This window comes from Eptesicus fuscus, chromosome 17 (assembly GCF_027574615.1).
Source record: "Eptesicus fuscus isolate TK198812 chromosome 17, DD_ASM_mEF_20220401, whole genome shotgun sequence".
In the NCBI taxonomy this organism is placed as follows: Eukaryota; Metazoa; Chordata; class Mammalia; order Chiroptera; family Vespertilionidae; genus Eptesicus; species Eptesicus fuscus.
This window is the reverse complement of record NC_072489.1, coordinates 24,074,009-24,099,441: the sequence shown is the minus strand read 5'-3', so window position 1 is coordinate 24,099,441 and position 25,433 is coordinate 24,074,009. Positions and strand designations below refer to the sequence as shown.

At 36.5% G+C, this 25,433-nt stretch overlaps 1 protein-coding gene across 1 annotated transcript in view; it reads left to right on the top strand.

The window, feature by feature from the left end:
- Positions 1-25,433, top strand: part of REEP3 (receptor accessory protein 3) — an 83,663-nt gene that overhangs the window by 18,927 nt on the left and 39,303 nt on the right. Inside the window, exon 2 of the mRNA XM_054729263.1 lies at positions 19,462-19,534. Within this exon, the coding sequence (XP_054585238.1) occupies positions 19,462-19,534 (73 nt within the window). The remainder of the gene's footprint in view (positions 1-19,461; positions 19,535-25,433) is intronic.

Here is a 25,433-nt window from a genome sequence, read left to right as displayed (position 1 = left end):
CAGTTTTTTAATTCACTCATCTACTACTGGGCACTTAGGCTGTTTCCAAATCTTAGCTATTGTAAATTGTGCTGCTATGAACATAGGGGTGCATATATCCTTTCTGATGGTGTTTCTGATTTCTTGGGATATATTCCTAGAAGTGGGATTACTGGGTCCAATGGGAGTTCCATTTTTAACTTTTTGAGGAAACTCCATACTGTTCTCCACAGTGGCTGCAACAGTCTGCATTCCCACCAGCAATGCAAGAGGGTTCCTTTTTCTCCACATCCTCACCAGCACTTGTCATTTGTTGATTTGTTGATAGCCATTTTGACAGGTGTGAGATGGTACCTCATTGTTGTTTTGATTTGCATCTCTCAAGATGATTAGTGACTTGGAGCATGTTTTCATGTGTCTCTCGGCTTTCTGTATGTCCTCTTTCGAAGGAAGATTTTTATATTCCTTTTGTTAAGTTGTATGAATTCCCTGTAAATTTTGGAGATTAAACCCTTAACTGAGATAGCATTGCAAATATGTTCTCCCATGCAGTGGACTTTCTTGTTTTGTTGATGGTTTATTTTGCTGTGCAGAAGCTTTTTATTTTGATGTAGTCCCATTTGTTTATTTTCTCTTTAGTTTCCATTGCTCTAGGAGCTGTATCAGTAAAGATATTGGTACGACATATGTCTGATATTTTGCTGCCTATGGAGTCTTGTAGGATTTTTATGGTTTCCTGTCTTACATTTAAGTTCTTTAACCATTTTTTATAACCTTGTTTCTCTGTAGCTAATATGGGTATGTGCTTTAAAAATAAATTGTTGGAATTTGCCCAACATTTTTTATATCCCTTCCCTGAGAAAAGCTGTATGGCATTTAAAGTATAGTTCATTGTGTTGCTATGGATAAAAAGGCGGGGGGGGGGGGGACAGGGGATAAATAAAAGGTGTATCTTTGGCCATCAACCAATAAGAAAAACATTCTGTGAAAAGAATTTTTTAATGAAGCAAGTATGTTTTAATCAAATTGAGATTTGCTCTCCACAAAATCAGGATGAATTTGAAATGAGGAAACAACCATTGATCCAAATAAAATATGGTCATTTTTATATGTATGTTGACCTTGAGAGTTCTGCTGCTGAAGGAAATTAGACTTCTGTTACTGCTTTTTTTTATATTTAATAAATTATGATAAAAAGATACCATTGTGTGTCAAATTGAGAATTACAGTTGCTGATACATATGTTTAACTAGGTGGCTATTACACTTAACACACCAGAAAAAAAAAATGCTACTGCTGCCCTAATTTTCTAATCCTAAATTGCTATTGCAATTTTTTTTAAAAGGCTACAAAAGAAACTCATAGAACTATCAGATTGAATATTTAGCACTTTGTCCATTTCTTTTGTCACTTTTTTATTTTCTGACCTCATCTTAGGCAATATTTATATATTAGGTCATGCGTACAAAAGATTCTGTCTTGCCTTTCTACATACAGTTCTTTATTTTTTATTTAATGCTTTCTGAAAATATTGAGCACCTACTGTGTTATCAGAGAGTGTTCTAGGCCTTGGGGATGCAGAGCTCGACTTGGCACAGTTCTTATCCTGCCTGAGCATCCAACACATAGACAGCAGATGGGAAAGTCAGTGGACGTAATGCTGTGGGACAATAATACTAGTTAATACACATTTACGGACTGTGTATCACCATATGCCTGGCATTGTTACATGGCTTAACTCACTTAACTCATTACAAGATAGTCACTATTATTATTGCATCTTACAGAAAAGCACACAGACATGGAAGGTTAATGACTTGCCCAAGGTCACACTGCTAGTAGTGTAACATCAAGTATGAACAAGATGCTTTGAGACCAGAGAGCAGGGGTTCCTAACCTGGGGAGGCAAGGACATCTTCTAAGAGGAAAATTGCCTTTCAATTCCCTCTTTGAAGTTATCCACCTTAAGAGGAGGCCCCAGTCAGAGGTGGGGGAAATATGCCAAGGCATAGAGACAAAATCACATGACTCCTGAGAATTAGCAAGTAGTTCAATATCACTGGAGCATAGAGATACAAAAAATTAGATTAGAGAAGTCAGAAGAATTAGGTCTAACCTTACATAGCCTGATGAGTTATTTCTTTATTGAGAAAGCAGAGAAAAACAGTTGAAAGATTTTAAGTAATGATATTAACAGGGGACCTGTGGAAAGTAATGAGAGCACTGAAAACTAAGGATCAGAATTAAGGCTGAGGTGAGTGTTTGGGATGTGGGGACAGATATGAGATAGATTTAGGGGGGAAATTTGACAAAATCTGGTGTTTGGATGTGAGAAGGAGTTTCAGATGCCTGACTTGGATTACTTAAGTGGGAGGTGTCACCATTTTGTGATATGAGAAACCTGAGAGGAAGAACAGGTTTAGAGAAAGAAAGGAATGATGAGCTCGAACAGCAGCAGCAACTGTAAGGTCATGATGCACTCAGAATGGTGGTCAGAACACTTCAGATAGGAAGAAGCACAGACATGGATAAGATGAGGCAATGTTCTCATTTTTAAAAAATATATTTTTATTGATTTTAGAGAGATAGGAAGAGAGAGAGAGAGAGAGAGAGAGAAACATCAGTTGGTTGCCTCCCAGTTGCCTCCCCTATATACCCCAACCGGGAATCGAACCAGTGGCTTTTTGGTGCACAGGATACTCAACCAACTGAACCACACCAGCCAGGATGCAACATTCTCATTTTAATTTGGGTATTGTACTAGATTCACATGTGTTGTTAGATTTCATAATTTGCATGTATATTCTATATGTTCTCGAATATAAATCAAATATTTAGAAAGTAACACTTGGAAAAACTGCTATAAGAAAAAAAATACTCTTAATACCTTAGGATTTTAAGAAAACTTCCCAATTGTACATGTATACATTTAGTTAAATGCCACTAAAGCAAAGGCCATTTGATTTACCTAGTCCTTTCTATACACATTAAAAAATAGAAATAAAAAACGAGAGAACGAGGGGAGCAATGGCCAGTATCACCTGCTGCTCTGTGGAAGTTATCATGTGTTAGAGTAATCTTCATAGCTATCTTATTTTTATCAAAGGAAGACAAATTGGCTATTTGAAAAAAAAAAAACTTTGCTTTTTAAATTGCTTATGGTCAATATGGGTCATATTTATCATTTTGTGTTTTTGTTAAAAAATAAAGCATCTTGAAATAAGACAGAAAAAGCCAAGAACCATTATGACTTCGCTCGTTTTGGGATATAAACTTGAAAGCAACAAAATGAACAAACAAGAAAAATAAACAAAGACTAATAAAAACAGACAACAGTATGGACAGGGGGGTGGGGAAGTAGTAAAGAATAAAGGGGGTGAAATATGTTTGTTTGTTTTTTATTGATTTTTTACAGAGAGGAAGGGAGAGGGATAGAGAGTCAGAAACATCGATGGGAGAGAAACATCGATCAGCTGCCTCCTGCACACCCCCTACTGGGGATGTGCCCGCAACCAAGGTACATGCCCTTGACCGGAATCGAACCTGGGACCCTTGAGTCTGCAGGCCGACGCTCTATCCACTGAGCCAAACCGGTTAGGGCTGAAATATGTTTTGACGGAAGGAGATTTGACTTGAGGTGGTGGGCACACAATGCAACATACAGATGACGTATTATAGAATTGTACACTTAAAACCTATATAATTTTATTAGCCAATGTCTCCTCAATAAACTTAATTAAAAAAAATAAAGCATCTTGTTTGGAATTGAGTTTTTATTTAGTCTCAGGAGTGACTTGCAATTTTAAACCTGGTAGTTAGGGAAGGCCTCAGTGAGAAGTTGACATTTGAGCAAAGACTTGAAGGAGGTGACGGCTTTAGCCTTGAAGAAACTGGGAAGAGCATCCCAGGAATGGAGCCAACCAAGTCCTAACCCCAAGGCAGAGCTCTGCTCAGCACAGGAGGTTGTTGTGGCCAGAGCAATAGTGTGGCCAGACATGTAGGCCACTGTTAAGGACTTTGGAATTTACTCTCGAGTGAGGTGGGTTTTGAGCAGAAGAGTGACATTTATCAGATTTTACTTTAAAAGATACCTCTATCATTGAAAATAAACTGTATAGGCACAAGGTTGGAAGCTTGGAGACCAGGTAGGAGACTACTTTAATAAACCAATAAGAGATGAACAGTGACTTGGACCAGGTTGGTAGCAGTTGTCAGATTCTAGATTATTTTTAAAGGATTGTTTGACAGATTGTCTGTGGATATCCAAAGAGATGAAACTGGGTGAGTTCACCTAGGCCTAGGGAGTGAGTATACTACAGAACAGAAGAAAATTGATAAGTTATTTCTAAAACATACACGGAAATGCAAAGGACCAAGAATAGCTAAGACAATGTTGAAACAGAAGAGCAAAGAATAAAAACAGTGGGGTGACATATTAACAATGGGGTGAGTTAACCAGATAGCAAGATTTATTACAAAGCTACAGTAATTAAGACAGTGTGGTATTGGGACAAGAATAGACAAGCCAATGAAAGAGCATAGACTCTAGTTAGTAGGAGTCACATATACACTGAGTAGCCAGATTATTATGATCTCTGAATGCATAATAATCTGGCCACTCAGTGTATATATGTATATTAGAGGCCCGGTGCATGAATTCGTGCAAGGGTGGGGTCCAGCCAGCCTGGCCAGGGGAAGGGGACATGGGCGCTTGGCCAGCCTGCCTGCTGGTCGAACTCCTGGTCGAGAGGACAATTTGCATATTGGCCTTTTATTATATAGGATATACACTGAGTGGCCAGATTATTATGCGTTCAGAGATCATAATAATCTGGTCACTCAGTGTATATGTAGATACTTGTTTTATGAGAAAGGTAGCACTACAGAGCAGTGAGGAAAGGTTATTTACATTAACGCTCCTATGTCAATTAGATATCCATATATCTATATAATTATATTCCCTAACTCAGAACACATACAAAAATACCAATTGCAGTCTGATTGCAGATAAAAAGTAAAACAATAAGGTTTCTAGAAGATAACATAGAAAAATGTCTTTATAACTTTGAAATAAGGAAAACAATAAAAAAGCATTAGTCATAAATAAGAAAAGTGATAATGATAAATTGAAACAGACTAAAATTAAGCACTACTCTTCATCAAAAGACACCATTAAGAGAGTGAAAAAGAAGGCAAAGTGGTAGAAAATATTTGTAACATACGAAGGTGACAAATAGGTCACATTCGAAATATATAAAGAAAAATGGACAAGGGACTTTACACCAAAGAGGGACAGGAGGACACGTGCAAATAGCCAGGAAACCTGTGGAAGGCGTGCTCACTTTTCTTTCTGGAGTGGTGGCAACATTATGTGATGCTGGACCATATTTCCATTCCCTTTGTATATCTTTGAGAAAAAACTAGAGCTTCTGGGTCTTTATTTGTACTACTGAATCTTTAAGACTGTTTAAGAATTGGAGATTGTTCAAATTTAATCTAAAATTTGAGTGGTTACACATTTAAAGAAAATCAAAACCTATTCATGAACATCGAGATTACTATTTTAAGGAAAGCTCTCCTGCTATACCCATCCATGAGCATAAGCATAAATAATATTTTAGGCACATTCATGCAAACCTGTTTTAGAGTTAGATGCTTTGACCTTGCTGCTAAAACTTGTGGTTTGGAGGGGGGCAGTGATAACAGAAAAATATCAAGAACACTAATATTTTATGTCTTAAATATGATCCCTAGGGAAGAAGAATGCGGAGACTATTCTGTACACAAAATGCTTATTTTTAAATGATGTTTCTAAGTTTGTTTTGCCCTTTTTTTCAAGATGTAACCTACAGGTGGAGGCTGCCCTGAATGGCAGTTATTGATTGTCATAGGAGGAAGGTTTTCATTAGGTGTCACTGGGATCCAAGGTAACCAGCATGTGTTTATCGGGCACTGGAAGTGATAAGGATGGAAAAGCATCTGTGTTTAGAATGCTCCAATGAGCAATCAGCACTCTCCTGAGATGACCCTTTGCTGTTGCTAGGCGCTCGTTTCTGTTTCTGGAGTGGGTAGCAACATTATGTAATGCTGAGCCACATTTCCATCCTCTTTATACATCTTTGGGGAAAGAATTAGAGCTTCTTAGTTGTTTATACTGTTAAATTTTTTAGATTGAATAGAAATTGAGATTGTTCAAATTTGGCCTAAAAATTGAATGGTTATACATTCCAAGAAAAGTCATAGACATTATGACTTTTCAGTCCTAATTACAATGTCTCCTAAACAAGGGCATTTTTTAAATATAGCCACAAAATTGCTATCACCTAAGATTATGTATGTATGTATGTATGTATGTATATATGTATGTATGTATACATATATATGTAACTTATCAATAATAACACCTACAGTTCATATTCAGATTGCCCAAGTTGCCCTAATAATGCCTTATGTAGCTGCACTGTTGTTTTTAATACAGAATTCATTCAAGGATCATACATTGCACTTTATTGTCATTTCTCTTCAAGTGTCAACACAACAGTATCCTATGATGAGGAATTTTAACATCCCTTTCTTTTTAATTGATAGATCAATTGCTGTTTGTTTAATCACTTTTATATATTTTTAGGGAGAAAAGCAGCAAAGCCAGAATTGGTGGAGATTATACTGTTTCTCAAGAATGGGAGTGGGGTCATCCCAAACTGCCTTTCATGAAACAATCAGTGATGTTTCATTCAAGGCAGAGGGCTTGGTGTGCCAACCAGCCAGCATGCTGGTTTTGTGTTGCTGTAATTACTGATGTCAGAATTAAATTAGGTAGTATAGGCACATGTTTGCTCTATTTTTCCATTGGTGTGTTACACAAGATAGTGTCAAGTTCCCACCTCTCTGATATTCTTGTACAACGAACTTAGACATTGCCCTAGCTGGTTTGGCTCAGTGGATAGAGCATTGGCCTGTGGATTGAAAGGTCCCAGGTTCGATTCTGGTCAAGGGCACATGCCCGGGTTGCAGCTCGATCCCCAGCAGGGGGTGGGCAGCAGGAATTGGATCAATGATTCTCTCTCTCATCATTGATGTTTCTCTGTCTCTCCCTCTCCCTCTCTGAAATCAATAATATATAATATATATATATATATATATATATATATGAACTTAGACATTTAATCAGTTGATCATCTCAAGAGAAGAGAACATAGTGAATATTTTTTAATGCTTTGCAATGTTTAATTTTTATGTACCGGTTGGGATTTTTTTTTGGGGGGGGGGGGTAACTTACTTTCTGTTACTGTTTTTTTGCTATACAAAATAAAGAGATCCAACCTTCTTTCAACCTCATTCATGAAAGGCAGTAACATGCAGGGTGCCTATGAAAAAGGGAGAGTTCTTAACATAAAGAGAGAGATTGTTCTAGCTCTAGGGAGTGGCATGAGAAAATTTTACTGAGTTGCAGACTCTGGAGGTACTACAAAAAGATTTGATCAAATGAAATGAAGGAAGTGGTTTAAGAAATATGAAAATAGAATGTTTTGATTTCCAGATCATCACAAATTTAGTTTTAATTAATAAACAATCGTGAGCTCACTGTTGTGTCTCAAATGCTGGAAGACACGACCTGGCACGCAGTGTGCCATCAGTGATCCTGTTTTTCTGTAAGGAGAGGAAATTAAAAGATTTGAAAGCAGAATATTAAATTCACTTTAGATTGGGTGGGGTCTAGTAAAGAGTTGTTGCACTCATCTCTGAAGTGACTGTAGATGACTGTAGCTTGGATTGCACACAGGTATGAATGTACATGGGAGGACTTAACAGTAGTTTTAGATCTGACTTCAATTCAGGGAAGTTCACTTTGTGATCATGTGGTAATGAGTTGCACACTCTGGACTGTTGGAGCATCCTCCTATACACCTAAAGGTCACAGGTTCAATTCCCGGTCAGGGCACATACCTGGGATGGGGGTTCAACCCCAGTTGGAGTGCATAATGCGAGGCACCTGGTCAATGTGTCTCTCAAGTCAATCTCTCTCTCTCTCTCTCTCTCTCTCTCTCTCTCTCTCTCTCTCTCTCTCTCTCTCTCTGATTTTTTTAAAAAGTGAATTCTGTCCTATTCTGTGCAATTCATTCATGTTTGTGACTTTCATTTTTGTTTTTGTAGTGGTGCATATATTTTAATAGAGGAATTTTCTCAACAGTTTCAGAAGTGGTTTGTATGTGATTTTTCTTCAGACCTTTTATTTTAAGCCTTAGATTAAACTGAGCTCTCGTTATCTTCAGTGTTTGAGGCTAATGATAAATTTGGGTTTTAACACATCCTGTGTTTAAGGGGCAAAATAAAGAAAACCGCTCCTCTGCGTTAAGAATTACTCAGGAGGCAGGATTGGTCAGATGATATGAGTAATTCTAAACTCCATCAAGTATAGCTTCCACACCAGTTTGATAAGAGATTATGTGAATGTTGATTAAAGCTGTGGATATTCCTCTCTGCAGACTTTGTACACAATCAAAAAATGAGTCTCAGATATCTTTTTATTATATAGCTTATTGGCAGGTCACAATTACAATTACTCAGATAACATCTGAATGTTGACTTCATTCAACTACTAATATTGGGGATCTTTGTGCTGTGAGTTATACATTATATGAAGTACAAAGTTTGTTTTTTCTATACAGGAACGAGCACAGGTCTTGAAATTACAAGTTCTTCGTGTTTATTATGTTTTGGCTTCAGCACTTGCTGGGTGCTTACTTCATGATTCTTAATCTCTCTGAGCCTTACAGCTTTATTGTCTGTAGAAATAGAACAATACCACCTACCCCACCTATGAGTTTCTTTTTCATTTTTTAATCCTCACCCAAGGATATTTTTCCCATTGAATTCCAGAAAGAGTGGAAGGGAGGAAGGACTGGGACCAGGAGGGAGGGAGGGAGAAGAGAGAGAGAGAAACATTGATGTGAGAGAGACACATTTATTGGTTGCCTCCCACCTGCTGGGGAACTTGCAACGAGGTACATGACCTTGATCAGGAATCAAACCCAGACCCTTCTAACCACAGTCTGACACTCTAATCACTGACCCAAACTGGCCAGAAGTTTCTTATTTGTAATGACAATCAGAATGGAAAAATTACACCTGGTAAACTGGGGAATGCTGTAGGTTGTGGGGACCATCATCTTTTAGCTATGTGAGCCATTCTGTGGAACTGCCTACAAGATGTGGTGTTGCTTGAGTGCTTCAAAAGTTTATAGCCTTTGGTTTTATAGTGTACTCTATTTTGAGTTCAGCATTCTTTTTAAACATCTTTCTTTGGTTTGGGTCTACCACATAGTAAGCCCCGGTGGTTGGCTGAGGAGAGAGTGAAAGGATGATGAAGTACATAATGATTTGCTATGGATTGATTTCTTAGTTTTATCTTAGCTTTCCTTCTAGAGTAGAAAATAGAAGCTCTGGAGTAAATTTAGAAGTTTAGTTCTGACAACATGAAAATTTCAAGCTTCATAGCTCCTGATGACTATAATTTAAAAATGTATAAAGTCTTTCAAAGGAATTTTACTGTCTTTTTCTCTCCTTGGTAGTTTAAATTTGTATCATTGGTTATAGATTTCAGGATTTGGGTTTGTCTCGTGGGTTTGACTTTTTTTTTTCCTGTGTGTAATTTTCATATTTTTCTTTTTCCCCCCCAATCCTCACTTGAGGATATGTTTTTTATTGATTTGGGGGTGGGAGGGGGGGCTGCCTCCTATTCAAGCCCCGACCGGGGAACAAACCTGCAACCAAGGTATGTGCCCTGACTGGGAATCAAACCCACAACCTTTTGGTGTATGGGGTGATGCTCCAACCAACTGAGCAACCTGGCCAGGGCTTCTTTTTTACTTTATTTTTTAGGACACTTAACTGTTATTTTACTAAATGGGAATTCTCTGTTAGCTGAGATTTTTAGCAACAGATCTCTTTTTCTTGAAATTTGTATGAGACAAAGGTTACATAATATATTAGCAGTAATCATGCATGGACTTTTGCTACATAATGGCTTGTTTATCCAGTGGCATAATGACTCATGTAGGAATAATATATATGGGTACATTGGTTATCACTGCACTAGTTATAATCATTTGGCCTTATACAGAGTAAGGCAGAAAATTCATTTCAAAGATTTGTTAAATTTTATAACTTGAATTTATGTAACTCTTTCTCTTTTCCCTATGATCTCTTACATTTATTTTAGTGTCTAAGTAAGGATAGAGTTTAGCAAAAGTCATTTCATTTTCACTTTACTTTTAAAAATCTAATTAGAGTGAAACAACCTTACCGTACTGACAGCGTATTGCTTAATCATGATCCGTTTTAATAATAATAATAATAATAATAATAATAATAAACAAGGTAAGCATAACATTGTTACAGCGTAAGTTTGTTGAAGATGCAGAATTCAGAAATTCAAATTCTGGAGCTTCACTTCCAAAGATTCTCATTCCCAGTTGATTCTTACAGACATACAGGTTTGGGGGCTACTGAACCATTTGTAGAGGATGCTTTCCAAATAGTTCTTAAGGGCTTAGGATCCCTCAGAGGATTCTATAATCAGTGAAATGCAGTTCTCTAAGGACAACTTAATTTCATTTATCTCTCATTAATTTGCGTTTGTCTCTTATTGAGATTTCTAAGAAAGATTTCCTCTGAATGAAAAATATTGCTTTGGAAAAAAGTCAGAAAACTATTATTAGATTATTTCTAGGATTCCTTGTTATTTAAGATTCTAAATATATTTTTAAAAATTCATTAGAGTCTGTTAGTTTACAGATCTAATAGTCATACAGAATTGAACTATGATACAGGACAGAAAAATTTTGCCCTCATTGTCTTTTTTTTTTAATCTTGCTTAAAGCCCTTTATAAACTTGGTTGCCATAGTAGCCTGCCTTTTTTATTTCACTAAATTCTGTGCATTCCCTCTGCATATAGTGTTTCATAGTTTCCCTCAGCTAAAAATACAAATAGGCAGTGTGTACCCGTAACGCTTAACAACTGGAGGAAAGGGGACTGATTCATAGCATTTGCTAATATCCATGACGTAATTACTCCATACAATAAGCCTATTTCAAGCTACCAATGTGATGTCACTTAATGTGGAGCTGGGAAGAGATACACACAGCATACTTGGTATTTCTACAGATAGCTATAAACAACTTTAAGAGCATGGCAAATAGTAAAATAATTAGAAATAAAATAATTAGGAAATGATGAGGTTTTGAATATTTGCTGTTTTTATATTGCTGTTTTCTTTATTTAAATTATTTTACTGTAAGATATCCAAGAAACTATTTCATGCTTATCTTTGCAGAAATAGATTGTTTCCAAAAGGGAGAAGACTTTTACTTTGCATTTTCTGCCTTATTCTGTTGTGTAAATTAATCAACCTATGTTTAATTTATGAGCAACAACAACAAGTGGTATTAAAGAAGCAGCTCTCTGAGTGATCTTGATGTGTTGCAAAGTTGGAGAACCGCTGGTGGTTCTCAGTTACAGCTGCCTCAACTAAAAAAATGTTTTTCTTGGTTCTCTGAGAGCTTAGAGCTGAATTTTGTGCTTGATTGCAGTGACTACATGACTACTACATTTTAACTATTTATGCCCTGTCATGTTCTTTCAAATTATTTGAGAAACCGTTTGCAAAATGTGTGTGCTAAAATATTTTTTAAAAGAAATTTAAGACTAGAAAAAATAGCAATGAAAGTAAAAATCAAACTCTAGTGAATACAAGGGTAAATATGCCAACCATAAGGCCCACCATGGTTGATATAGTTGAACACAAGATTTTGCCTTTGAGCTTCCTGGCAATCTGAGAGAAGGGCACTGTTTTCTCAAAGAAAGCAAAGCTTTCCATTGTACTAAATTCCAAAGTAAATCTCACACATGGAAGTTTATATAATACAGTAATTAATAAATAATAACACAAGAATAAACTCTGTTCCACATACTCACAGCTATAAACCTAGTTTTACCCACCCCTGTATGGAAGTGCTTAATGTCCTGCCTAGTATAAAATGTGATAAATAGTTGTCGTTATTAGTAATCATAGAAAGATTGTTCATCATAGCATTAAAATAATAATTATACAGGAAATTATTTGATTGACTTTCATCTCTAAGCAGCAATATTACACTGTGTAGTTGTTAAATGATGTTCTTAGAGAATATTTTAAGATACCAAAAAAATGCTCATGATGTAACATTTAATAAAAGGACAGGATAAAAATCTATATACTTAAATTATGTTATGAAATATTATATTTTGAAAATAGTATCTTTATGTTTTTCAATGTTTTAGAAACATTTTCTAAGATAAAACTGGAAAAGATAATACCAAAATGTTAAGAATGGACTCACTGTTAGTAATTCTTAAAACTTAGGTGATAGGTATGGGGGGATTTATTATATAAATATTATTCTATTTCTACCTATTTTTATTTTTCATAATACATTTTAAAGGAATGACAAAAATAGATAAAGAAATTTAAATTTCTGTAATGAATACTTTATAAATTGTTTAAATGTAAATTAACTTTTGATCAGTTATGTTATTAAGCTATCACTAATGCTTTTTTATGGGTTTTTAAGCATTTGAGAGAATGACATATCAAACTTGTGAAAAGTTTGATAAAAATTATAACAAATATATGTAAATGTGTGGAATAACCTTTAACAAAAAAGATAGATGGTACAGTCAGTAATGGAATTAGTAGTGAGTTTTATCCTTTTTATACTTCTCTACATCTAAAAATTATACAGTAAGCTGTAATCAATTTTTTATGAAATTATGCTGATAACTTTTATGATTAAATGACCTTATTCTAGTATTGAGAGCACTCTTGATAGTTGCTTCTGAGATTTGCCTTTAGACATGCTATTTATTATTCTCTAAAACAGTTTTGGTGAAGGATGCATTGTGTTTGAACATCTGTCCAGAAAATAGCTAATTCCTTGAAAAGTGTTACAAGGACCATTTCCACTACTGCATTCCCATAAATTTTATTTCCTTTTTAAAGCAGTGTAAATTTTCAGTATAGCCAGTGTTCATATAGGCAACTTTATCTTAATGGAAGGGAAGGGTGTCAAGAATATTTTGGCAGAGTTCTCCTTCATTAGGCAAAAATAAGACTAAAAGGAAATAAGTATTTCTTTCTGCCTCTATAACTGAAGCAATATTCTAATTTATAGGTGAATTTTATTTGTAGCAAATAAATCCCTTTATAATCCTTAAGTTTATCTTGTAGGTGGCCTTCTAAAATAAACTTTATTTGATTTTATACACTGTGCTCACACTTTGGCTTTATGCCTGACCTCCCAGGTTGCAAACATCTACAGTAGGACCAAATATTTTAAAAAATAAGCTAGAAAAAAAAACTAAAATATTACAGATGTTGAATAATAAATTACTCAGTAACATTCACCAATGGAGCAGTAATAAATTTTAATATTAATAGTGGGGGTCCTTAAAATGGTCCTGCTATTCACTAAGACACTTAATCTTTCCCACATTCCAAATGAAATACATTATTGTTTTCTACTCTTACAAAAGATAGGTGTTAGGGATATTGTGTTTATTCATTTGACTGGTTCTAATCAATACAGGGGTTAAAAAATAAAGGCAAACCACCTGTATGCATAGTATCAACTAGCACCAAATCCTTACTATATATAAGAAAATTATCTATTTTGGAAGTCAGTTATGTCCTTAAAAAATACATCAATCTAAAATAGAATATGCTAAAGACAAAATGACTAATTCTGACAAATTTTAAAGTTCAGAAAAAATGTAACTTAGAAGTCTATGGAGATAGAGTATTGGGTTGGGGGTCGGGGGAGGGGTAGATTAAGCAAGAAGATGGGAGAAAAAAAAAAGCAGAGGAGGAAAGATAAGGAGGGTGGGAGGCATTGCAGGCAAGGAGCATACATTCCAGGACTGAAATAGAAATATAAGAGAATATTGAGAAAACCATGTTGGCTTAGATGGTTTATATAAATAGTGGTTTTCACATTATGTTCTGATGACCACCCCCCTTCCCACCCCACCTCCACACACACACACATAAACCGGCTCATCGGCAAGAGGGTGAGAAGGCCAGCTACTCAAGTCCTTAAAGCAAGGCAGCGTTGCGGGTATATTAGGAAGATTGATCTCACGTGGAGCCAGAGTCATGTGTTGGGAAACTAGTCAGTAAGTCAGAGGAGATGACATGACCCTAAATGTATTATTAGCCACTGATTTGAAACTCAAAGAGAATGGCTAGATGCATGAACATTCACCCAGGAAAACCAATAGGACTGGGTTACTGATTGGATGGATGTCATAGCAGGGGAAAGAGAAGCCCAAAAGCCATCCAGTGATAGAAAGGAAGAATCTCGGCTTGATTTTAAAATTAGTGGTACTAGCGTATATGGGAATATGGAAGATAATATGTTAATTGTATCCAAATTCTAAAGGAAATACAAAGTGGATTGAAATTATTAACATAAATATGTAAACTGTAACTATGATGGCTAACTATGGGACTCACCTGTGGCAGCAGTGAGGATGAACACATAGCAGGAGCTCTGTTCTTGTTCACACCGTGTTTTCTTAGAAGTCACTAAGCTGGAAAGCCTCTGTGCCTTGTGGGGGGCTGCCCCTGTGTTAAATTGAAAAGCATTAGGCCCTGTGGCTCAGCTAAAAATCCCATTATCCAGAATCTGGGGATTGGCTTCTGGTGAAGCAGATTCAGAGGGTAGTATTGTTAGGTAAAGCAGAGACTGTTACTGATATGGCTGCCAGTTGGTAAGAGTAAAATCCCCAGCAGGAGAAGACTTGGTATACATTTGACCTGGTAGCATCAGCCCAAAACAAAGTGTTCAGCTTTGTGAGGGATGAGAAAGTTACCAGGGATTTACTGCCCCTCACCAAAATAAAATAAGTAAACTTATAAACAACTAATAATTTGAGATGTAGGTATACATTTGCTCTCAGTATAAGAAAGACATTTAATGTAAACGCAAACACTTCATATAAAAGTTCGTAAGTATACAATATGTGTTATGGGCTTAACTGTGCGTCCTTGTCCCCCCAAATTCATGTAAAACTCCTAATCCTCATTAGGTCAGAATGTGACTAGAGATCAGTTATTTAAAGGAGCAATTAAGTTAAAATTAGGTCCTTAGAGTGGGCCTTAATCCAATATGACTGGTATTCTTACAAGAGGAAGAGATTTGGACACACACAGAGACCAAGAGATGACCATGTGAGGACACAGCGAGAAAACAGCCATTTGCAGTCCAAGGAGAGAGGCCTCAGAAGAAACAACACCTTGATCTTGGACTTCTAGCCTCCAGAATTATGAGAAAATAAATATCAACCTGTGGTATTTTATTATGTCAGCCCTAGCAAACATGATCTAATTATACTTCAGGAAACCTCATAAACAAAATCAAAAGACATAGTAACCTAGAAAAATGTTGGTTAACATATAAGATAGACAGAGAAGGGCCTAGAATCAATTACGCTCCACTAATAGTGAACACATCAAGCACCCAAATCTTGGTCTTAAATACCATCTTCCAATAAAAGAAACCGAGGACTCTTGGAGAAATAGCTGATTCTAGGAGTGAGGCAGGAAGTACACAGTGGGAGCCTGGTACATCATGTAGTGCCAGAAAGTAACAAATTGCTTAAAAAACAAAACAACAAAAACAGCCCTCACAATTATAGAGCTGTGTTAGAGAGGCATAGGAACCAGCTAAAGATTTCACAATGTTCAAAGCTTTGAGCAACAAAATAAAGTATTATTGGAATAGAAACCAAGTGTAAAATAAACACGAGTTCATAGTGATACAAATAAATCATTGAATAAATAAATCACGAGGGGGAGTATAGACAAATCTCCAGTGTAGAAGAATTCTAAATAATTTATATAGATCCTGCACCCTCAAGGTGGAGCATAACTCCCCACTGAAGTGTGGCCTGTGCATAGTGACTTCCTTCTAAAGAGTACAGCATGGAAAAGGGGGAGGGGGAGTAGCTTTGCAGCGCCAAATCCAACAAGCACTACCTCAGCCTAGTGGTCAAGGTTAACATGAAGAGTGATAAGTCATGTTGATAGCATGTGTCCTTGATATACTACAGGAAGCGGTGCTTTACCTCTGTGGTCTTCCTCCCCTCAACCCATACCTCAGACTAATCATGAGGAAAACATCAGACAGATTCCAGTGGAGGGGCCTCCTACAATTAACTTGACCAATATTCCTTTAAGCTGTCAAAGGTCATTTCCCAAGAAAACTCTGAGAAACTGTTACAGCCAAGAAGAGCTAAAGAAAAAGGGGACATATGTGATATTTTCAACAATAAAGATTTTTTTTAAAAAAAGAAGAATAGCTAAGGAGGCAAGAAACAGTTTAATATGCAATTCTGAGTGGGATCCCTGGACAGAAAAAAAGGGTACTAGGTAAAAACTAAGGAAATCTGAGTAAAGTATGAACTTCATTCAGTTAATAAATATTAATATTGGTTTTTAATTATGACCATACTAATTCAAGATGTTAATAATAGGGGAAACTTGGTGCAAGGTATATGGGAACTATGTAATCTTCCCAGCTTTTCTATAAAACTTAAAACTATTTGAAAATAAACAATTCTCTTTAAAAATAATCCAAAAACCACAAGTAGACAACAGGATATCACATACCCCAGGAATCAAAAAGTCAGTAAACACTTGGAAGAAATTCATACTTACTGGTGTTCAGAAATGCACATTAAAACATATATGAAATTATTTTATTTAGCTTGCAAACTTGGTTTGTGTGATAGTTGACAATATGTAGGAATGTAAAGTGAACTCCCTCTCTGGAGGACATTTTGGTAATAGGTTAAAGTGTGTGTATTTGAAGCAACAACATCACAACCAGGAAGTGAACATCAATATACACAGACATGTTTTTCCACAGTATTATGTGCAATAGCCAAAATCTGGAGATTAACCAAATGCTGATAAATGTAGGATCCTATCTAATAACAGAGTAATATGCAAATTGACCATCACTCCAACACACAAGATGGCTGCCCCCACATGGACACAAGATGGCCAGCAAGGGAAGGCAGTTGTGGGCGATCAGGCCAGCAGGAGAGGGCAGTTGAGAGGGACCAGGCCTGCAAGGGAGGGCAGATGGGGGGGACCAGGCCAGCAGAGGAGGGAAGTTGGGGGCGCTGCAGGAAAGGGCAGTTGTGGGGGACCCAGGCCTGCAGGGGAGGGCAGTTGGGGGTGACCAGGCTGGCAGGGGAACAGTTAGGCATCAATCAGGCACATCCCTCAAGGGGTCCCAGATTGGAGAGGGTGCAGGCTGGGCTGAGGGACACACACACACACACACACACACACACACCGTGCATGAATTTCATGCACTGGGCCTCTAGTTGTTTAAATAAACAATGGGAATCTCAATGTAGAATGTAATGATGAATAATACAGTAGAATATTTAAAGACAAAAAGTTCCATGAGGTAACATGTGAAAATGCCTCTTATAAACCATATATATTCTGTCATGCCATTTCTGTGTCTGTTCTTTCATTATATGTATACTAGAGGCCCAGTGCACAGATTTGTGCACATTGAAAGGAAATTAATTAGAAGAAATATTTTAATATTGCTATTCACCCTTTCTCTATAATAGAAGTGTCAACCAAATTCACGATCAACAATGACAGATCAAAACACACATGTAATTGGCACCAGCGAGAGCTTTATATGTATCATGCATGCACGAGTCAACTTAACCTTTTATGTATATAGATAAATTTGCTTAATTAAACCTGCTTTCTGAGGTAGCTTTTCCAGCCCCATGAAGCAGCCCAACTTCTCTTTCAGGTAATTGTCAGCAACATAGCAGTAAATATCAACACGAAGCAGATTATTATTGTAGATCATGATCACGCAGGGAGAACAAAGGGTAAAATATTTAACTGCAGCAGTGTTTGACTATATTCTGTGCAGTGAGAAAACCTGAAGTCATTTTCAAGGTCCACCATTTCTTCTTTTCAGTCAGGTCAAATTTCTAAACTTTCTAAATCTCCGTTTTCCAGCTAATGAAAATAAAATAGGATTCTACTGAGTCTCCTATCTACCTACTGCAGGACTTCTGTGAGGATCAAATGAGACGAAGCAACGTGAAAATGTTTCACAGACATTTGGTTAAAGTGTAAAATGTTTGTACCTGGCTATAAAGCAAGTTGTGTTCCTGGGCTGAAGAAACTCCAAGGAGGCTAGTCACTAGGAAGAGGAAGCTGGGCGTCATTACCTGGTGCCCACAGTGACCATTTCCAGGTTGGGCTGGGCTGGGCTGTGGGCTGCATTTTGCACCATGGGGTCTTGGCAGCATTGGCTGTAATTTGGTGAGGTGTCGCTCTAGGGTGGTGGCGGAGCCTGTGTCCCACTTGGGTGAAGCTGAGTGTTGGTTTGTGGGCACCAGGTTTGTGGTGCTGGCCAGTGCGCGTCACGGCAGCTCCTGCATTGAGCTTCTGCCCCCTGGTGGTCAGTGTGCATCATAGCGACTGGTGAGACAGTCGGAGGGACACTTAGCACATTAGCCTTTTATGTATATAGATATGTACACATCTCTTGGATCTGAGATTTGGTGAAATAATCTTAACAGAAGGCATTACAATAAGTCCTGTTTGTGATTTAGTAATTTTATAAATGCTTAAAGAGAGTTATTTTAATGCATATTGTAATAAATATATTAAGTATTGTTTCCAAACACTGTCATTATAATTAGAAGTGAAGGGTCGCTTTTTCATTGTCACAAATTTGTGTGTGTATGTGTGTTATTTTTAAAGTATACTACACATATAAAAGTAGGATTTTGCAAACACTAAAGTTCTGTCTATGATTATCTCTGACTAGTAGGGTTGGAACAATGTTTTCTTTTTTCTTTCCATTTTCTTCATTTTCCAAATGTTCTTGAAAGAACCACAGAATATTTTTTTGATGAAAAAATGTTTTGGCCTTGGCCTGTGTGGCTTGTTTGGTTGTGCATCATCCCTGGCACCAAAAGGTTGCCGGTTTGGTTCCCAGTCAGGGCACATGCTCAGGTTTCGGGCTTGATGCCTGGTAGGGGGCATACAGGGTGCAGGTGATCGATGTTTCTATCTCTCCCTTCCTTTCTTTCCAAAAATCAATAAAAATATTCAAGAAAAGAAAAAAAATGGTTTAAATGGCGATTTTTAAAAAATCTTTTTTTTCTGTGAAACTATCTGGAAATATTAAAATCACTTTTTGTTGTTGTTTCTTAAAAGTCTATTATTTCTTTTGCATTTCTGAGTAATTTAGTTTATACACAAGTTTGCTTTCATACACATATACACTGTCATGTGTTTTCCATGTACTTTCTACTTTTCTGTGGATATTTTCATGAGCTGTTGAAAGCATTGTTTGATTAGTCTTCTCTTACTTTTTACTTGTAGGTTGGTGTTTGGAATGCTGTATCCTGCATATTATTCATACAAAGCTGTGAAATCAAAAAATGTGAAGGAATATGTAAGTATAGTTTTATGAGTGATTAATTTTATTTTTATGTATCCATTATAAACAAGACTAGAAAAATTGTTATTATTTTAGAAACAGCTGGCATAATGTTTTGGGTTAAAAATGTGATATAAATGTGGAGTACTGAAAATTAGTCTGTTTTTAAACTAAATTTCAGTAGAATTCTAAAGTAGGGTATAAAAAATAGTGCACTATCAATTGGCATTTAAATAAATCTGATTCCCAAATAATTTCATGTCTCTTACTCACTTAGTCTGTAAGTTCCAGTATAATTAAGCGGTTGGGGGTTGTCTATTTTTTTAGCCTTATAAATTTATAGGTACACTGAGAATACTAGTATATTTCTTCAGCCTCAAACCTTTTCCTTCTTTCATAGGTGTTCTGTTACTTCCTAATTGATTTAAAAATGCAGATACCTTATCATTACTGACAATTGTAATCACCAGTTTGCTTGCTATTTGTATTCTGAATATTTTATATTAATGGAATTATATGTGACCTTTTTGTGTCTGGCTTCTTTCACTTAGCCTGTTTTCAAGATTCATCCACATTACAGCATGCATGTATTAGTATTTTATTCCTTTTATGGCTGAATGATATTCCACTGTATGCATATACAACATTGTTTCTCCATTCATCCATTGATGGACATCTGGATTATTTTTACCTTTTGTCTATTATGAATAGTGTCACTACTAAGCTCTTACATTTATATAATTCCCTACCAATTTCAAAATTAACTCAAATTCATTTTCTTACAGTCCTGTGTAGGTCAGAAATCTGAAATGGATCAACAGGGCTACATTCCTCCTGGAGGCTCTAGTGGAAAATCTGTTTACTTACCTTTTCAAGCTTCTACAGGCTGCCCACATTCTTTGGCTTAAGGCTGTATTCCTCCATCTTCAAAGTGAGAAACGTTGAGCTGAGACCTCACGCTGTGACTCTCTGGTTCTCTCTTCTGCCTCCCTTTTCCACTTATAAAGACTCTGGTGATTACAGTGGGCTCACCTGAGTAATCTAAGATCCTGTCAAGGTCACCTGATTAGCAACCTGAATTCCATCAGCAACTGAATTCTCCTTTACGTGTAACCTATCATATTCACACATTTCAGGGTCAGATGTGGACCTTTTGAGGGAGGTGGATATTATTCTTCAGATCACGATATCTCACTGGTCCTCACTACAACTCTATAAAGTAGGCAGGAAAATATTCCAATATTATAGGCTCAGAGTAGTGAATTAACTTGCCCAGGGTCACCTGGATCATTAAAGAAGGAATGGATACCTTCTGTTTCTAATATTTTATTCTTTCTTTTCTACCATGCTACCTTTAGAAAATTAGGTGAGGATCCTAGCTTCACAAAAAAAGTTGAAATAGCTTTCACAGCCAGCCAGTGAATGTGCTTCTGATTAATTCCACGGCAAGTCTTCAGGGGCCACAACCAAATGAGTATTTTCCAAGAAGGGCAATGAGGCAGCTTAACCAGTTCTAGAGCAGGACCCATAAGCAACTAAATGAAATATTATAAAAATGGTTGAAAATGAAATTGGAAGTCTTTGAAAGTTCTGTAAAGTCTTGGCAGTTCTTTAAGTATTTCCAACCTAAAGTTATTTCTGGCAAAAATTTTCTTGCTGAGTTTCACCTAAACTTAGTTATCCAATTTAACCTTCAATTACAACAGTTTTAACAGCAGTCTGTTCTCATAAAGTTTTCCTGTATGGTGATCCCCATCCAAATTTGCTTTGTCTTATCATTTTTTAGCAAAATTAACCTTCTTAAAATTTCCCTATTTTATCTTTAACTAGAGGCCCGGTGCACAAAATTTATGCACTGGGGGTGGGGGCGGTTCCCAGCCTGGCCTGTGCCCTCTCACAGTGTGGGAGTCCTGCAATCAATCTCCCCAAAGAGGTAGGCCCCACCCACCCATCCGGGGCTCCTCGATGGATTGCCCCAAAGAGGTAGGCTGGAGCCGGGGGTCCCACCTCCGCACTGCGCACGCAGCATCAAGTCCCGCCCACCTGTGTGCACCTCGCCGAGCACGCAGCCCCACCACCCGTGTGCGCCCGTTGTGCATGCAGCCTCCTGGTGATGGGTTGTGACAGCGTGATAACCACATAGGCTTTATTATTAGTACAGATAGCCTCTTATACTATCTGTTATTATGTTATTTATTTGGTTTTGTTTGTCTTCCCCACCATAGAGAGTTTTGTTGTTTTGTTAATTGCTATAGTTCCCTACCTAGAACAGTGCATGGTATATGGTAGGCACTCAATATTTTTTGAATGAATGAATAAATAAGAAAAGGAATAAGAGTAGACTTTTAAGTCTATATCAAACACTAAATTGTGTTTACAAGAGCATGTATACTTCTTAAGTAGATTGGTCTAGTTTCTCAGCTTTGCTGCTGGGGTAAGGAGTATACATTCTAGTCCCACTTATCCCAAAGCCCTCTTTCTTTGAGGTATTTGGTTATTAACCTAAATTACACTGATATCTGCTTCAAAATTATTTTCAGAAAGCGACATTTTTTATTAATTTACTTTTTCCCACCGTAACTACTACCATTCCCTGTAATCCTTCATATAGTAGATTGCACCTGATAAAACAGATGGCTGTGTTCAAATCAAAACACATGGAAAGTGCTGTATATTTTGGCAACCTTCCTTTCTTCCTTTGCCTATTTTTAAAAGAGAGCTTTCCTAGGATATAATTTCCTGTATAGTGTGGCTGATATGGCCTACTTAAAGTCTTTCAGTCTTGCAGTAATTGAAATGTAAACTTACTGAAGAATTAGTATGGTTTTGCAAATTTTTTCAAGCTTATACCATTTCGTGACTTGAAAATAGTGTGTTTACTTCCAAGTGGTGTGTAATTGCTGTAGCTTTTCTAGGAAACCAGTGTTTTTATTCTAAGAATGTTGAAGAAAGTGGCAATGAAAAGATTGTCTAACAGCACATAAAAATCAAAATCAGACATTTGGTCCTGAGATTTACTGTGAGCAAGAACAAAGAGCAGGGAAAACTTGGGAGACTACTCCTTTAAAGGGCTAGAAATGGCCCTCTAAAACCCTATTGACTTGGGTTTTGAAAGTGACCTAATTTTTGGCTGAGTATTTGGGTGATATGAAAATGAACAAACATACCACATACTGGTTCTTATCAATTGTTAAAATCTGAAGTTGCTTACTAGTTTTAGGGTGGAGAAAAAAAACACACTAAAGAACTTCTCTTTATTGTCAAAAAGTGTTCTTTAGGAATCTTTTCATATTTGGAATTAAAAATATTCACTCGGTTCAAGGATTGTAATAATGTAGGTATTGTAAAGATTAACCCACTGATTAAGGTGGAATTAAAAAAAATTTTTTTTTGAAAATTGGTTTTGTCAGGCAACATACTTATCTGTTAATTTTCCATTCAGATATTCTTAGTTTTTATTTTTTTATATATTTTTTTTAAATATATTTTATTGATTTTTTACAGAGAGGAAGGGAGAGGGATAGAGAGGTAGAAACATCGATGAAAGAGAAACATCGATCAGCTGCCTCCTGCACATCTCCCACTGAGGATGTGCCCGAAACCAAGGTACATGCCCTTGACTGGAATCGAACCTGGGACCTTTCAGTCCGAAGGCTGACGCTCTATCCATTGAGCCAAACTGGTTAGGGCCTTAGTTTTTATTTTTATTAAGGTTGTATTTCTTTATAATTTTAAAATAAAAAAATTTTCAAGGCTTATTATGAAAAACAGCAGTTTCCTACCCTCTCCTCATCTCCAGTGACAACTACTTCCAACTCTTTTATCTGAATCCTTTAGTGTATGTATTCCCATATCTAATTAACATTGCTTATACTTTTGCTATTTCTTAATTTTTCACATGTACATCATCAGTTGCCTTCCTTCTAATAAAGATGACTTAGTAGTTGCTACGTTCTGGTGAGGGCTCTAAGTATTCAATTTATAAGCTTTTACTTGGTTCCTATTAGCCCTACTCTAAACTGCTAGAGATTTGCAAATCCAGAGAACCTTTGATTCACTCTTTCCAGAGAATAAGCCTCAGAGTTGGGCTGCGGGAAAGAGGGGTACCATCAGGCAGCAAAAATAGGAGGGCATCTAGCGGCCTACCTGCTCCTTAAGCAGACTGACAACCATCCTTTTTTTTTTTTCTTTTTCTTCTTCTTCTTTTTTTTTTTTTTTCCTGACAGCCATTCTTTCTATCTTTTGCCCTTTTTGGCCGAGAGTTGTGCCACCAATTCTTGAGCCTTTTTTGGGAGTTTTGCAGTCTAAGTTAGGTTTGCAGTTTTTCCCACTGTTGGCTAATAATCAGTTTTCTCAGGCCTCCTAGATCATTTACTGCTCATCCATTTCCTTCCTAGCTCCACAAATTTGATGTTCTCTTCTCTTCTATATCCTTCTGAACTTGGGTCTTTTAAAAATATCAGTTTACTGTTGTTTTCATGAGATTTGTGGTGGGGATGCAATTAAATGTGTATATTCAGTCTACCGTCTTCATCCAGATTTCCAAATTGACTTTGTTAGTGGGATACTTTGGTTGAATTATTATGTGATACCAAGTAAGACTTATTTTATCATTAACATTGATTTTAAATAAGAGATAGGTTTAATGGTAATTTATATCATTTTTCAATCTTTGACAATAATTTCAAATTTTCATTTTAGCTGACAAACAATGAATACATGTGTGTCTTGTCTTGAGTTATAGTTGTTTGTAAATCAGGTTTTGATAAAAATCACAATTTTCACTTTGAACAGTAAATAAAATTACTTGGAACAGTTCATTATCCTTTAATGAAGTAAATAAATGTCCTTATATTTACTTAAAGTAGGTGATGAATATTCTTTGTAAGCTTAATTTTTGATGTGTCAGGTTTACTTATTTTATATGTAATACATATCAGTATGTAACTTTGCTGCTGAAATAATTGATAGTGTTGTTATTATCAAGTGAGATACTCTACCTTATGTTTTCTAAACACAATTTCTTCATGGCCATCTCAGGATCATTAGTTACATTAGAAAACAAGTGTTAAACTTGAATAAGGTTGTAGAATTGGGGAGCTTTAAATGAATGCCCAACACAGTTTCTTCTATAATTTTAGCATGTGAATTAGCGTACCCCTTTACCTTTATGAAGTAAATTGAAAGCATCCTCACAACTTTCATGCCAAGATGTAGCTGACCAGCCACAGCTGTCTTGTCCTTTTCTAGCTTCCAAGGCAAGTACTTTGGAAAACAGACATAAAGGAAAAAAAAATTCTCACGGTAACATTGAAACCTATGAGGCTAAGTCAGGCATTTGCTAATATCTAGGAAAAATTTTACCAACTATCGTGCCAATGGAAATAGATTTTTAAAAAACAGGGACAGAAACCGTTGTTTCCATGAAAGGAAATGTTGTTAAGTAATAAATTGGAGGGAGGCCTAGCCACCTCCACCCTAATCCCTAGTGATGGAACAGCTTAAAATCATAAAAGCTACAGCAACCGAAAAACTCAACCGCCACCACCCTCCCCGCAGGGAGAGCTGTGTTCAGAGGCAGCCAGGGTTCTGCCTCCCCCTAATCTGTTCAGAAATAACCACAAACTCACTACTTTGAAGAAAACCCCCAATAAGTTCCAAAAGGGAGAAATAATAATTGAATACAAGAGAAAATATAAAAATGCAATACCAGATGAATTAAAATATTAAAGTGGCAGTGATACGTTTAGATTAGATTCTTGAATATGAATCTAATATTGATTAGATTCTTGGATATGATAGATTTATAAGCCTTTATTTTGAAAAGGAAGTGAAAAATGAAGCATTAAACTCGCAAAGCAAGAAAAATATCAAAATTAAAGGAATTTGTAAAGAAAAGTAGGCTGAATAAAAA